A 14,821-nucleotide genomic window follows, 5' to 3' on the forward strand; every position below is an offset into this window, starting at 1 on the left:
GTATATGTTGTACTATAAATATTAATTTTATTGAACGAAGTTTTTATTGTATCTTTAAATATTTATTTTTTGCAATTTTTAATTTTACTATACACAGTTTAGTTTCTAAGCAGGAACTTATTAATTTTCGTAGTTGGTTAACCTGTACAACTAACTAAAGTAAACTTTAAATTTACCTCGTAGCTGTAAATTAGAATAATTGCTAGTAAACATAGAGATATAGTAATGTATAAAAACAACATTAAGATTGTTGTAATTTATGTGATAAAATTACAAAACTAGAAAATGGCAGAAAATAATGAAAAGTTACGACGTTCCACTAGAATAAAATTACTTAGTAAACCTGAAGAAATTGAAACGATTAAACGTACGTATTTTTGTATATTTTTATTTTTTTATAATTTATTTAAAATTTTGTGTACTAAAAAGTTATATAAAAGTTACAATTACGTAAGTATTAAAGATAAATGTTAAAATTATTCTATTTAATTAAATGTTGAAATTATATGTAAATAAATATTATTTGTTTAAAAATTATTATAGAAAATCCTCAAAATAAATTCAAAATTAATTCTACAACAAAAGAAAAAAATCTCGATCTTTCTTTTAAAGAAGAAATAGAAGAAGAGATCAAAGATATTGATAAGGATATACAAAAACCAATTGGTAAGTATAATAGAAAGTATTATCCATAGTTTTATTGTATATAATTGAATTATTTGTTGTTTTCCTTTTTTCTCTTTAGAATTATTTAGTGAAAATGATATTAGTGGTAAAAATATATATCAATTCGAAACACTTAAAAAAAATACCATGGTACAAAAAGCATATTTGTCCCGTAAATCATTTGATATGCAAAAGTCTCCGATATCCCAAGTTGAAGCTAGTGAAGATACTGATATAAAAAATAATACTATTAACAAATCAATTAATAGAAGAAAAAGTCCTTCTCAGAAAGGTATTACATATATTTTTTGATGTTATTATTCTAATGTGATTATTTCATTTTTTAATATTTTTATCAAAATGTTTTAAAATAATTTAAGAATTTATTTATTAGAGATATTTTCAAGCGATAGCGAGAGTGTATCTGAAGAAAGTGAATTTGTACCTTCGGAAAATGAAACGGATATAGAGTCAGAGCATGAAAGTAGTGATTATTCTAATTCAAGTAATAATATAGATTTTACCAAACAATTTAATTTAAAAACTAGATTATGTAAATCCAATCTACAATCTAAGATAATAAGTACTCCAAGAAGATCACAGGCTAAATATAAAACTCCTTGCAAAGATTATGTGAGTATGGAAATGAATTTACTTTATAATCTATTTAATACAAATTATATTTAAGAATACAATTTGTTATAGCATATAAAAACTGATGAATATTTTGAGAATCAATCACAAAGAGCCGTTACATCAAATCATACGCTTGCTCGTCTTCGTAATTCCCAATTTAGCAGAGATAAATTACAAAAATTATTAGCAAATCAGAATCATATCACGAAAGAACACAAAAATCTTATCTATTCTCTTACAGAAGATCATTGTGAATTCTTTTCTATGTGGTACTTCATTATGGAGTAAGTTTTATAAATTAGTAAAAAAATATTGTTTTCTTTTTGAATAATAGGTTAAGATGATATTTAAATTTCAGAGAAGGATATACTTTGTTGTTGCATGGTCTGGGATCAAAAAGAAATTTAATTAACGATTTTCATAACCAATTTATTTCTGAACATCCAACTTTAGTAATCGATGGTTTTTTTCCTAGTTTAACAATAAAAGATGTAAGTTACTGAAGTTACGAAGATGTACATTTACTTGTCCTACAATAATATTATATTATATAAATTTGTATTGTTTAAAAAAAAAATGTAATTTCAGATTCTTGATGGTATAATAATAGATATTCTGGGATTGAGTGTGCCAACTGGTACAACAGAATCTATTGAACTCATTAGCAAAATATTAAAGAAGAATCCAAAGGATCGATTATATTTATTAATTCATAATATAGATGGTATAATGTTGCGCTCTAACAAAGCACAGGATGCGCTTTCAACTCTTGCTAGAATACCAAACCTTTGTATAATGGCATCTATTGATCATATAAATGCACCACTTTGTAAGTAATATGAATTATATTAATAATTTATTTCTTTTGAGAATAGAAATTTAATTATATTCATTTGACTCAGTATGGGATCATATGAAGCATTCAAAGTATAATTTTTATTGGTGGGATGCTACAACGCTTTTGCCATATGAAGCAGAGACTTCGTATGAAAGTTCTCTGTTAATACAACACAGCGGAGCTCTTGCTTTATCATCCCTTCAGAACGTATTCCTCTCTTTGACATCAAATGCTCGAGCTATATATAAACTCTTAATACAGTATCAGTTGGATAATAGTAATACTAGTGATTTTTCAGGTAATTATTTGTATATATACATTGAATTGAATACATTATAAAAAAAAAAATTTCTTTTTTAAACATTTTAACTTTTTGGTACATTGTTTATTTAGGAATGGCATTTAAGGATTTATATCGAATATCACGAGAAGGTTTTCTTGTGAGTACTGATTTAGCTCTGAGAGCACAATTAACAGAATTCATAGATCATAAATTAGTACGAACGAAACGTAACAAGGATGGTACAGAATGTCTAATAATTCCACTTAATAATAATTTGTTGAAACAATTCCTTGAGCAACATGAAAACTAATGTATATTATACATATTTATTTTTATATATTAAGCTAAAGTAAATATAATTTTATAATATTTTACACGATATTTTTAAAGATAAGAGATAAATAAAAGAATATAAACAAATATTATTATGATATAAACAAATCGATTAATACTTTTTTCATTTTGATTTTTAACAACATCAAAAAAAAAAAGATAAATCTAACGAGCTCTGTCGGTAACGTTGTGCGCGATAAGAAAATAATAAAGATAGCCCCCTCCAATGGAATTGTAAACAAAAATTTCCATACTCGTTAGATCTATATTGTACTTTATCTGTGGTATGATATGAAAATAGTACGAGGGCTCTAGAGTACTCAAGAATAAGCCGAAAATAATGATTGTCGTTAACTCTAATTAATATCTTCTCTATGTTACAAGGATGTTAATTACGGTAGAAATTTCAAACACGTTTTCGGTAAGGACTGACGGTAGTGAATGGCGGCGCCAGTTGTATTATCGCTTGCTCAGATCATTCTTACATACAAGTGTGAGCATAGCGGGATGACCGGGAACGCATATTATCTGCAGGCTGGATGAAATGTCAGACCTGTTCGGGGGCGGGTGGATACATGGATTGGTGAGAGGTTAAGCAGACCGACAAATTCAAACTTTTTGTGATTTTGGTAAGTACGAATACAATCATATAACACTATTCAATTATTTATATTTTTCAGGCGAATTATTTTATTCGAAATACTTACATATACGTGTCGTTACTTTAATTGAGAACAATTTATTCGTATAAATTTTTTTCTATTAATAGTATAAAACTTATTTGTAGATAGATTCACGATTTCATTTGTATGATAATATTTCTTTAACTCTCGATCGTGTATTTGATTTCTTTGTATAACTAATCATACAGAAACCGGTTGTATTTGAGATTTCGTCGCGCTGCCAATTACGCATTAATATTATAAACAAAACAGGTTGACCTTCTAACGATAAGTCAAACGACCTTGACTTTCTTAAATAATACGAACACGCTGTTAACAGCAATAACTGAATAAACGGTTGCTAGGCTAGGTTTATGAATAAGTATGTATATGATAGCTCATAGATATTTTTGAGATATCTACAAACGAATTAAATGTGTTACAGCTGCCAGTCAATAAATAGGATTATTTTCAAAACGTGAAATTTTATCATTTTATACGTCTTCGAGTTCACGATTGTTTCAAAGAATTTCTTTTCGTTTTCGTTCATGCAAAAAAAAAAAAAAGAATAATAAAAACAAAGGAAAAGAAAAATAAGGCAAAAGGATAAATTTAATCTTACACATTTGTATGTAAATTTATATAACCAAAAAGTTTAATTTATGAGTCATCACGTTTCTTGAATTAGAGTGTAGTAATCTTTTGGCAATAGGAAACTATGATATTTTAAAATGTCTATGTAATTAAAAGACGAAGATAAAAAAATTTCTCTTACGCTTGTATTATTAAATATTATTAAGTAACTTGTTTTATCAATTAAGATCAAATATAATAGGCTTTTATTATCATTAATGTATATTTTAATTTATAGGTGATGCTGTTAGAAGCTTTTGGAATTCTTAATAGCCACATAATTATTCTATATAGCCAACCGGTCTTGCTCTACTTTGCATGTGAAGGTAAAAATATTATTCCTTATATATATTTATATATACTTTTTCGTAGTTCTTCTTTTGTCAACTATTCAATAGAATATACGTACGTACGTACACGCTTACACATACGCACACGCATATGAGTATATATATGTAGTTTATATTTACCAACAGTACAAACAGATACACGTAGTTTATTTTACTAGTAATAAAAATATTTCTGATACAGGTTGGCAGTGCCGATGTTTCCTGCATTTTATGATATATAATTTACGGTGCATGTTTGGTGAGTCAAAACTATTACATATGTTTAACATTATTTGAATTTGAAAGAATGCGAAACTATAAATTATGGTCGTATTCTTAAGCCATATTAGTAATTATTTTAAATACATATATTACTGTTTTATAAATTGTCTTCAAAAATCTAAGAGGTATAGCAACGTTATCTGAAAATTATAATTTAAGGTGTTTTCAATTAAACCATATTGAAAGTTCGTAACTTTTCGTTAGACAGCTAGATGGCGTTTAGAGTTTCTTAAAAAAATCATATAAAAATAATACTTTTCTTTAATATTATTCTCTCAATTTCACGTAGTTACAAATACGAGCAAATACGTTCGAAAGAAAATTTCACTTTTAAACGAAATTCTTAAAAAAAGAAGCGCGGGTTAACATCCTTCGGTAAGACATTTTCTTAAATATTCCCTTCATTATCGATCGTTCGTTTCACGATAAACAAGCGAGAGCATACTCGATTCTTTTTTTTTTAATTCTTTTTTTTATTTATTTTTTTAACCTCACATAGAATCATCATGTCCACAAGATCGTTTACAACGTCGTGATATTCTCGAATCGAATCGAATCGAATGGAATCGAATGGAATCGAAACAAATCAAATCGAATTTAATCAAATCAGATCAATTTTTAGCCAGAGATCATCTTCTTTGTGTCACTCGAAAGGCCGCAATGGTAAATAGAGTGTGAACAATGCGTTCGTATCTTCGTTCCACTCTCAAGATCGTTCTTTTCTTTCTTACTTTTTCTTTTTTCTTTCTTTCTTAATTTTTTTATTTTATTTTTTTACTTCTTTCTTTTTTATTCTTTTATGTCCCAACAGACGTATTTGATATACATATCCGTGTTATACTGTTTAACAGACGAGAGCGTATTCCGTTGTTATGTCGAGAGAGTATATACGCGTGGTAACGAGATTACAGCTTGAACAATATCGTATGTATGCGTCTCCTCTTACAATCAGTTGCTGCTACGTTTACGTCAGATTTGTGGGTGTATATATACATGTATACGTATGTATATGCATGTACGTGTTCGGGCATGCACGTGCCTAACCAATTTCCGCTTATTTTACCTAAATCGAGGTCGTGGAGCCGTTAAGCGTCGAGGATCAGTCACGATCACAGAGTCATAGTACATTCTGACTCATAAAAATACTTTTCTCATTGTTGTTTTATTTTTTTTATTTTTTTTTTATTTTCCCTTCTTACGATCGAAGGATGATGCTCGAATGAATATATAAATGTGTTGTTCTTTGCTTTGATTACTTTTAATGGAGTGTCTCTACGTACGGACTACGCTCGCAAGAAGTGTGACTCGTATCACGTATCGAATATCGATTGATACGATCGATCGATCGATCGATGTATGTATGTATGTATAAAATGTGTACGTATCTCTTTAAAGATCCTTTTGTATTTCAAAAGGGTAAAGAAATATTATTCTTTAGAGAAATCATTTAATCTTTTTTTCGTCGTAAGAAAACAAAATCGAATAAAATTCGAGTGTTTATTTGATTGTGTATGTATATATATATATATATTTTTTTTTTTTTATTAAAGTTTTGGTCGATAAAGAAGAGTCGAAGAAATGGTTAAGGACGAGACCGATTTTATCTGTATCATATATATGTCCGGAGGTTTCATGTCGTTATACATATTTATATTTTATATCTTGTATATCGAGAATCTATTCAAGATTGTATCGAATTGGTCAATTAGTAATGTCTCAATTTTGTAATAAAAAAATCGGGCCAAAGATCCTAGAGCCAAAAAAAAAGGTTCTAGGTTATTCGAAGAATCTTTTATTTTTTTTAACTTAGAATTCTTTTTTTCTTTGGAATAATTTTTTTTTTTTGAGGGGGGGGATAAAATCACAAGACTAGGAATTATTTTTTTTTATAATCCAAAAAATAAAATTAGCCTCGAGAATTTTTAAAAATTGATTTTTGATATCAAGAATTTTTAAGGGGAAACGAAAAGAAAATAAAAAAGAATTCGACGAAAGGATTCGATTTTATAATCGTTAACGATAAAGAGAGACAGAGAAGAGATAGGAGACACGTTCAATGCAAAATTTAGATACATTTCAATGTAAATCGCCTCGAGAGTAATTATCGTAACTCATAGGCACTTCAGACAGGTAGTTTACAAGCGTGCAAAGTGGAAGCGAAGTACGTGCGAAGGTCTACGTACTAATTACCGTATTTTACGTCGCATCGTAAGGTACATAATCGTTGCATGTGACAGGACATATGTGCATATACAATACATATATACGCATGCATGCACGCATGTACGCATTCACGTAGGCTCGTGCACATTTCCAATTTATTTCTCTATCAAATGGCTCTCTTGCGTTCTTAAAAAAAAAATAAATAAAATAAATAAATAAAAGAAAAAAAACAGGTATATAAGAAAGAAAAAAGAAAGGAAAAAGATACAAGAAGAAAAGAGAAAGAGAGAGAAAAGAAAAATATTCATTTAATCTCATGTTGGACTACTTACCCCAAGTATTCTAATCGATCATCGTAAATCCAGTTCATATAAAATTTCATTGATTGCGAACTCACATTTTATATTTACTTTTCACGCCCATCTACACTCCCTTACGATATATATATATACATATGTGTGTATATATCGGTATCCCAGATATTAGGGTCGGATCAATCATTGTTCTTGATCCCTTGTTTATAGTCGAGAAAACAAAGTTAAACTCTATCAATTAAGATTATTAATTAAGGATCAAGTATGATACGAATTTTAGCGATTAATCGATTAATCGAACAATATATATCGTTCGACTTGAACGACACTCATTTCTATGACGTCGTCGAATAATTCTCGTCGGTAAAATTTACGCGTTAACGTCGGCGTTGTTCACCTACCCGGAGCACGTATATTCACAGATTGGGGGTCTTTTTTCTCCGTCCTTAAAGAAGAGACGCGAGAAGCTTATCTCTGCATTTTACGGACGCACGTGTTAAAATAAAGTGACGTATCCCGCCCACCCCCCGTCGAGCACGGTGGATGTTACTTAAGCCGCGTATGCGATGCACACGATGCACACGTATGCAGTGGGAGGAAAGAAAAGGAAAGAAAGAGAGAGAGAGAGAGAGAGAGAGAGAGAGTGTGTTTAGTAGTAGCTCGTGAGAGTGTAAGAGAGTGAATGTTAGAAGAGTGAGAGAGAGAGAAAGATGAAATATAATCCCACCTCGGGCATATTAAATATCTGCGACAGAAGAGACGACTGTGGGAGGGTGAATGCGCAACTTTGCCAGACTGCTCGGTTTTACCCTGCCGTCACCCGTGTGCGGGCTTCACCCTTGAAAAGAGAGCGACGAGGCACAGCCCTTAACGTTGGTTTCCCCTCAAAGAGATTCTCTCTCTCTCTCTCTCTCTCTCTCTCTCTCTCTCTTTCTCTCTTTCTCTCTTTCTCTTTCTGTTTCTCTCTCTTTTTCTCTCCCGTTCGCTTGCTATGCCGCTCTATCGCTCTCTCATTTTCCTCGTAGTATCCTCTTGCTTGCTTGTTATTTCGAGAATCGTTCTCCTCTAACCAGCATGAATCACGAATTTCAAATTCCCCTTTTGTAGTCTCCTTTCGGAATCCTTTCAGCTTGATCCACGGAATAATCTTTATCAGCCAGTCTCGCCGTGTAATTTTTTTTTTCTTCTTGTTTTTCTTCTTGTTCTTGTTCTTCTTCTTCTTCTTCTTCTTTTAAGTGATATATACTCGTATATAAGCAACTCGATGTAAATCTATTACCTCGTTGAAAATGTAAATCGACGATGTTTAACGTATTAGTGTAAATTACTCGATCGTATTAGAAAAAGAAAAAAAAAACTAATTGTGTTAAACGAAAAGTATCTTTTTCATATTAATATATAACTAGTAGTAATAGTAGTAGTAGTAGTAATAATACTACTACTACTACTACTACTACTACTAATAATAATAATAATAATAATAATAATAATAATAATAATAATAATAATAATATGAAGTATACATTAATTGATTTTGTTTATAATTAATTAAAAAGATGCATATTTTGCATCTTTCAGAACGATCTATGTTCTTGATACGTACTACTTAAATAGATACCTATTCATTGTTATCAATTTTCTCGATATTAATTGTAATGATATAATCGATAGTTCGAGAAATATCGATTTCGATGACTTTTTTCCCTCCAACGAGGATGCTGTCGAGTCGGGGCCAGAGCTCTTTGGTAACGTCATTGTGAAACGTCCTGTACACGCTACTTTCACTATCGCGGCCAAGTTTCATAACTGTTATTATCGAGGTCATACGTAGGCAGAGGAGAAGACAACGAAAGAAGAGAGGAGAGAGAGAAAGAGGGAGAGAGAGAGAGAGAGAGAGAGAAAGAGAGAGAGAGAGAGAGCAGATGCAGAGAAAAGAGGAGTTCGCATGAAAAATTCTATTCGAACGAATATACTTATAGAGAGGCAGTATTTATATCATTTAATGTTAGAAATATGTGTGTATCTGTGTGTGTGTATTCTAATATCGTATATAAAAGAGAGAAAAAGCCTTATTTTCTTTCCTTGATCGTATCGATCAAGTTCAAAGTATTTTCAACGTCCACGATGTTATCTGCATCTCGAGCGAACCTCATACATACATACATATATATATATACATACATACATAGATACACTACGGATATATGCATTTAAATACCTACATAGATACATACATACATATATACATACATACATACATACATATATATATATATACATACGTAGAGAAAACATTAAGAGAGTTTGCAGAAATTTCTTTCTTGTATACGCTGCTGCTGCAACACGTGCTACTATCGATATTGCATCGTATTTCAATCGGATAAAGAAAAGAAAAGAAGAAGAAAAAGAAGAAGAAGAAGAAGTTTTCCTATATAAAAGGTTTAGTAGCCTGAACTCTTCCTAGTTTCTATTTCTTTTATTTTAGATAATATTCCGACGTAAGGACGGCTTCGGCACGAATATAGATATATAGTTATACAATAAATAAAATCGCAAGATATTCAGGACAAAAGCATTTATCGCTTCATACGCGAAAGGGGGAAACGGTAAATGGAACGTTAACTCTTTGTCGATGAGTCATTAATGCACAACGAACGTTAGCTGGGGCGTAATCGGTCACGTCAATATTACCAAGTAGACACTACGAAGCGCGTGTTAATGTATCTCTCTCTCTCTCTCTCTCTCTCTCTCTCTCTCTCTCTCTCTCTCTCTCTCTCTCTCTCTCTCTCTCTCTGCTATGTATTACGTGCTTGTGTGCGTTTGTATAAACGAACATATGTAACTTATATAAAGACACACACACACATTACGCACAAATTGCAAATTATTTTATTTGACTATTCGTTACAATCGTACCTACGTATATATATATATATATATATATATATATATATATTTTATTTATTCATTTCTTTCATCCATTTCACTCGAAATAAATCCGAAAAAGAAAGAATTCGTTTTGTAAAGGATCAGAATAATATTGATTAATAGTTGGTTTTTTAATATCAACTCTTTTCTCTCGTGCATTAACGAATCCATTTATAATTACCTGTGTTCATTTGTCTATTGCTTTTTGCTTTTCCTTTCTTTTTTTGTTGTAATTGTTCTGATGATAATCGATCCAATTAAATTAAGTAATTTAAAACTCGTCGAGACTTTCTATCTCTCTCTCTCTCTCTTTCTTTCTTTCTTTCTTTCATTCTTCGTTACATTTATTGGAACGGCGACGAACTCGTTGGATCAATCCGCTCGTGAATTTAATCGTTATTCGAGTGATCGATGAAGACGAGATAACGGGCCAAACCCGGACGTGGGAGCCTTGAGATCGAGCGGGGTTGGGGATTGGGGGGTTTGGGTTGGGGTTGCTGTACGTGCATTGCGCAAGAGCATTCACCCCGCTCAATACTCAACGACGACGGTATAACGAAAGAGAACGAACAGGAGAGAAGAGGAGAGAAGAGAAGAGAAGAGAAGAGAATGGCTTGCGTATAAGTATTAACAAATGCGATAATGTATTAACATATTCATATATCGCATATCAATAATCTTCTCGTTTACGTCGTTCAATGGAAATATAAAAAATTTTGAGATGATATAGGGCGTTCCTTTTTTTTTTTTCAAACAGATACACGTACGTATAATTTCGATTATAACGTCGTAGAGAAACTCGATATTCTTTGAAAAAAGGAAAGATAGACTTTTGAAAAAAGGAAAAAAAAACAAAGAGAAGTCGATAAGATCGTATCAATCAATCGTCTCATCTCACAACCCCCGTATCCAGCTTCTAACTAGACAGAGGAGAATATTCAGTGGAATATTCGGAAACAGACGTATGTACATACGTCTAGAAAGCTCGTTTGAAATCAACCTTATCCGATGAGAATCGTAATACAACCCGAACGAGTAACTTGCCTTAGGCACTTAGTCGTAATCTTTATGCTAGAAAAAAGTTAGCGAGCAAAGGTGCATACGGAACATCTTCTCTGGCATATGTGTTTAGTTATTATATACGTACATACACGTATATATACATACGTACATATATACATAGATATAGATATGTACGTGTTTTATGTGTGCGGCTCTGCATCCTACGAAACGGGGCTTTGGATATCAAACTGGCCACCGCCTGTTGATATTAGCATTTATTTATATCTCCTGACCTCAAATATGTGTAACGTCCTACTCCACCCCCCTCCTCTCTCTCTCTCTCTCTCTCTTTCTCTCTCTTTCTCTCTCTCTTTCTCTTTTTACTCTTTACTTACGAAGCAGAAGGCACGACTCGTCGTACAAACACGTCTCCATTTTCGAGGTTACGTATTTACTGATATCGAGCAGCTTCATCACATTCTTTCGATATCCTCCAAGATCCGAGATTTTCTCTCTCTCTCTCTCTCTCTCTCTCTCTCTCTCTCTCTCTTTTCTTTCTTCTTCGTTCTCTTCTTATTCCCCACTTTACTTTTTTTTTAAATATCCTTTGTATGTACACCCACGTTGAAAACTTTCTTCTCACTTTCCTTTGTACTACTCACGAGCTTGCTTTCGAATCTCAAGATTTTTGTTTTTTTTTGTTTTCTTTTTTTTGTTCTTTCCTAAGGAGTGCCCACGATACGAATGATATCCGAGGCACCCTAACCCATTGAATTATATTAATCCAATGATCATATGATAAATGTTCTTTTTCGCATAATTATTATTACCAGGGAGTTTCAACGTGAACGTTGTCTAATATAACACGACCTCGAAATTCTCCTATACGACTATACATATAACAGCTCTATGGTTTCTCATCTCCAAATATTTATTGTATCTATATGCGTGTATATAAGTGCAGTATGTATTACGTAGCTATCTATGTACGTACGTACGTACGTACGTCGTTTTGCGTATGTATATACATACGTAACTACTATATCACCTTATATCAGTATCACGAGTCTCGTATATTTTCTAAGAGCATAGAAGAGAGAGAACACACATACCTACATATACATACATACATACACGTGCGCGCGCGTGTAAAAAGAGACATATGTGAACGCGTGTAGTGATCGAAGTATCTATTCGGAGCATCGTCTCACATGGTTCATATATATCGCGTTTATGTATATCCCAGTGGTCCGTGATATACAGAGAGATATTCGTAACTGTGTCAGTGGATAAGTCCATAAAAATGAATTGAACAGTAACGAGGTCGAGAAATAACGTAGAAGGCCTCGTCCGTCCGTCGAGGCGGCGGCGGTGGCGGTGGTGGTGGTGGTGGTGGTGGTGGTGGTGGTGGTGGTGGTGGCGGTGGTGGTGGTGGCGGCGGCGTTTCGTTTCGTTTTCTCGCGTCCACTTTCACTCGACTTTCGGAAAAAAGCTCGATCGTAAATAAGAACGATCGAAGATCGAACAAATATGTATCTAAACGCGATAATACGTGTATAGGATTGATTTATTTTTTTTTTTTGGGTGGATATTTTTTAGAGAATTCTAAGATAAAAATCATTATAATGAACAGGTCTTTTTTTTTTAATATTGTCTGAGAAGTAAGATTTTAAAATGTGATCCCATAAGAAGCGAGAAACTCCAGTTTGCTTTTAATCTATAATAAAACTTATGTTGAGTACGTATCTTATTTGAAATTTTTCGTTCATCATTTTTCGTAATTTTTTGTTGTCATATTCCAACGTAATAGTACTCGAAATTTGCAAAGACTCGCACGATCGTTTTTCTAACCGTACTAAAAAAAGAAAAAAAAAAAACATGAACGAACTCTGAGGCTTATCGAGGAAAGGAGGTCGAATCGGGGCCTTACGAAATGTGCCTTGTGCGACTTCTACTTCTTCTTCTTCTTTTAATTCTTTTTTTGAAGATTCGTTTTATTCCTCTGATTTCGTACGAAGTCCACACACACACACACACACATGCTTACATATATACATGTATAAATAATCTGTACAAACTGATTTCACATAGGAAATCTCCAATTTATTTCAATTGCTATCACAGGAAAGAGAAAGGGGTTACACACGGGATGACTTTATTTCAAATGTTTCTTTAAATCGATTACGAAAGTAATTACGAAAGTGGATTAATTGTATGTTATATACATATATATGACTTTTTGTTTCGAGACATATAAGTAGGTAATCAGATTTTTTTGTTTTGCTTAGCTCACTTTTTATAATTATCGGCACGTATGACATTGAATTTATCTCATGTGTGACTTCATATATTTATATAAATATACATATACATAAAAAAAAAAAGAAAACAGAAAAGACAAAAAAAAAACGAACTACTAAAAAGATACGATCCAAAATTAGCACGCAATCGTCGTTTTGCCATTCGTTTCTTTTTTTGACCAGGGTGACCGTGAAAAAAAATCAAGATGAACAACGATGGAACCTGGCCTCTTTTGTAGTAAACTAAAAAATCATTTTCTCTCTCTTTTTTTTTATTTTGATTATTTTTCTTCTCTTTCTACTTCTTTTTATCTCATTATCAGTTCTTCGATGATTACAAGGTTTACACCTGAACGAGCGGGCGCATGTCGGTCGAAGAAACGATACGCGTAAGACGAGCATGTGCAATCTACAACATGCCGTCAATCGCGTTCAGCTGCGAATTACATAGAAACGGCAGCGCATGTGTAACGACTTACTATCTCTACCTAACCTACTCCACTTGTAACTCTGCAAGGAACACCACTTCCTCATTACACCGAGTGAACGTGCTGCGCCCACGTTGCTCTGTATACTTCCTATCGATTCCCTTCGATAGTCTTGCTACCCATCGATACACACGTTGCATTTTATTCTCACCTCGTTTCCCTCACCTATAAAAGTCATCTTCCCTCCTCTACCCCCTTCATCAACCCCCTCATTTACCCCTACCCTCGTTTTCTTCGAGAAGAACAACGTATGTATGCACTTACATAGCATAGCTACTTTCGAACGGTGTCGTTTAATCGATCGTTGATCATTGATTAGAAACGCTCGGATTTCTAATCGATCGTTTTACTTTCTTCGAATGGCTTGTCTGTAAATGTCGAATGTCGATCGATTAATCAATCTATCGGTTAATATCGAAAGTTTTAATAGTTTACAGTTAAAGAAATAACGCCTGGTAATCTTTTTTTTTTTATTTATTTCCTTTCGTTTCTATTTCATTAAAAAGTTTTATATATCCAAATAAATAACTAAAAAAATGACATACTCCGTGATATTTTTTTATTGGGAAAGGTTTAGGTGTATTATATTCGAATATAAATAATAACGATACTGGTGTATTTTATTTATCGAAACATCGGCAGTATTTTTTATATAAATAAATGATAGTACGTTTTATATTGAAAATTCCGACGTTGCGTGTTATTCCACCGATCGAAGAAAAAATCATTTTTTGTGTAGCACGTTTTTTTTTTTTTCTTTCAACTATCTATTTATCCAATACATAAATATATATATATATAAAAAATGCAATATATATATACATACGTAGATATCGCAATATGTCAAGATAGTCGAGTACGTACTTCCTTGCTTTATCGAACGAACAATTAATATTTAAATAAATATCTTATAAAAACTCGCGATTTTTAAGAATTCGATTACGATCGATTAACGATCGAACAA

General features: G+C 32.2%; 2 protein-coding genes across 7 annotated transcripts in view; both read left to right on the forward strand.

Moving 5' to 3' along the window:
* The first annotated feature begins 148 nt into the window (after positions 1-148).
* On the forward strand, positions 149-3,279 carry LOC127066837 (origin recognition complex subunit 2). 2 transcript variants are annotated; one of them, XM_051001043.1, is made up of 10 exons: positions 149-367; positions 544-666; positions 746-958; positions 1,061-1,299; positions 1,372-1,586; positions 1,661-1,793; positions 1,891-2,131; positions 2,205-2,438; positions 2,534-2,580; positions 3,141-3,279. In XM_051001043.1, exons 1-10 carry the CDS (start codon positions 286-288, stop codon positions 3,186-3,188), a joined length of 1,575 nt encoding a protein of 524 aa, XP_050857000.1. In that variant the 5' UTR covers positions 149-285; the 3' UTR covers positions 3,189-3,279. The 2 variants fall into 2 exon arrangements, with proteins under 2 accessions (XP_050857000.1, XP_050856999.1); XM_051001042.1 differs by lacking the exon at positions 3,141-3,279 and having other exon boundaries at positions 2,534-3,034.
* The window catches only part of LOC127066846 (protein roadkill), a 78,488-nt gene continuing 66,903 nt past the window's right edge, over positions 3,237-14,821 (forward strand). For 4 of the 5 annotated variants that reach the window (XM_051001060.1, XM_051001061.1, XM_051001062.1 and 1 more), the window contains exons 1-3: positions 3,237-3,385; positions 4,290-4,377; positions 4,583-4,639. In XM_051001060.1, coding sequence (XP_050857017.1) covers positions 4,293-4,377; positions 4,583-4,639 — 142 coding nt within the window. In that variant the 5' untranslated portion in view covers positions 3,237-3,385; positions 4,290-4,292. Of the gene's footprint in view, positions 3,386-4,289; positions 4,378-4,582; positions 4,640-14,821 lie in introns of those variants that run through there. The other variant, XM_051001068.1, reaches the window with a different exon arrangement.

Source organism: Vespula vulgaris, chromosome 10 (genome assembly GCF_905475345.1).
Source record: "Vespula vulgaris chromosome 10, iyVesVulg1.1, whole genome shotgun sequence".
Lineage (NCBI taxonomy): Eukaryota > Metazoa > Arthropoda > Insecta > Hymenoptera > Vespidae > Vespula > Vespula vulgaris.

Bases quoted from the DNA above. Each gene is read 5' to 3' on its own strand.
- LOC127066837 (XM_051001042.1), top strand. From the start codon at position 286: ATGGCAGAAAATAATGAAAAGTTACGACGTTCCACTAGAATAAAATTA. The intron at 368-543 runs GTACGTATTTTT...AAATTATTATAG, and splicing joins AGAAATTGAAACGATTAAAC to AAAATCCTCAAAATAAATTC. The intron at 667-745 runs GTAAGTATAATA...TTTTCTCTTTAG, and splicing joins GGATATACAAAAACCAATTG to AATTATTTAGTGAAAATGAT.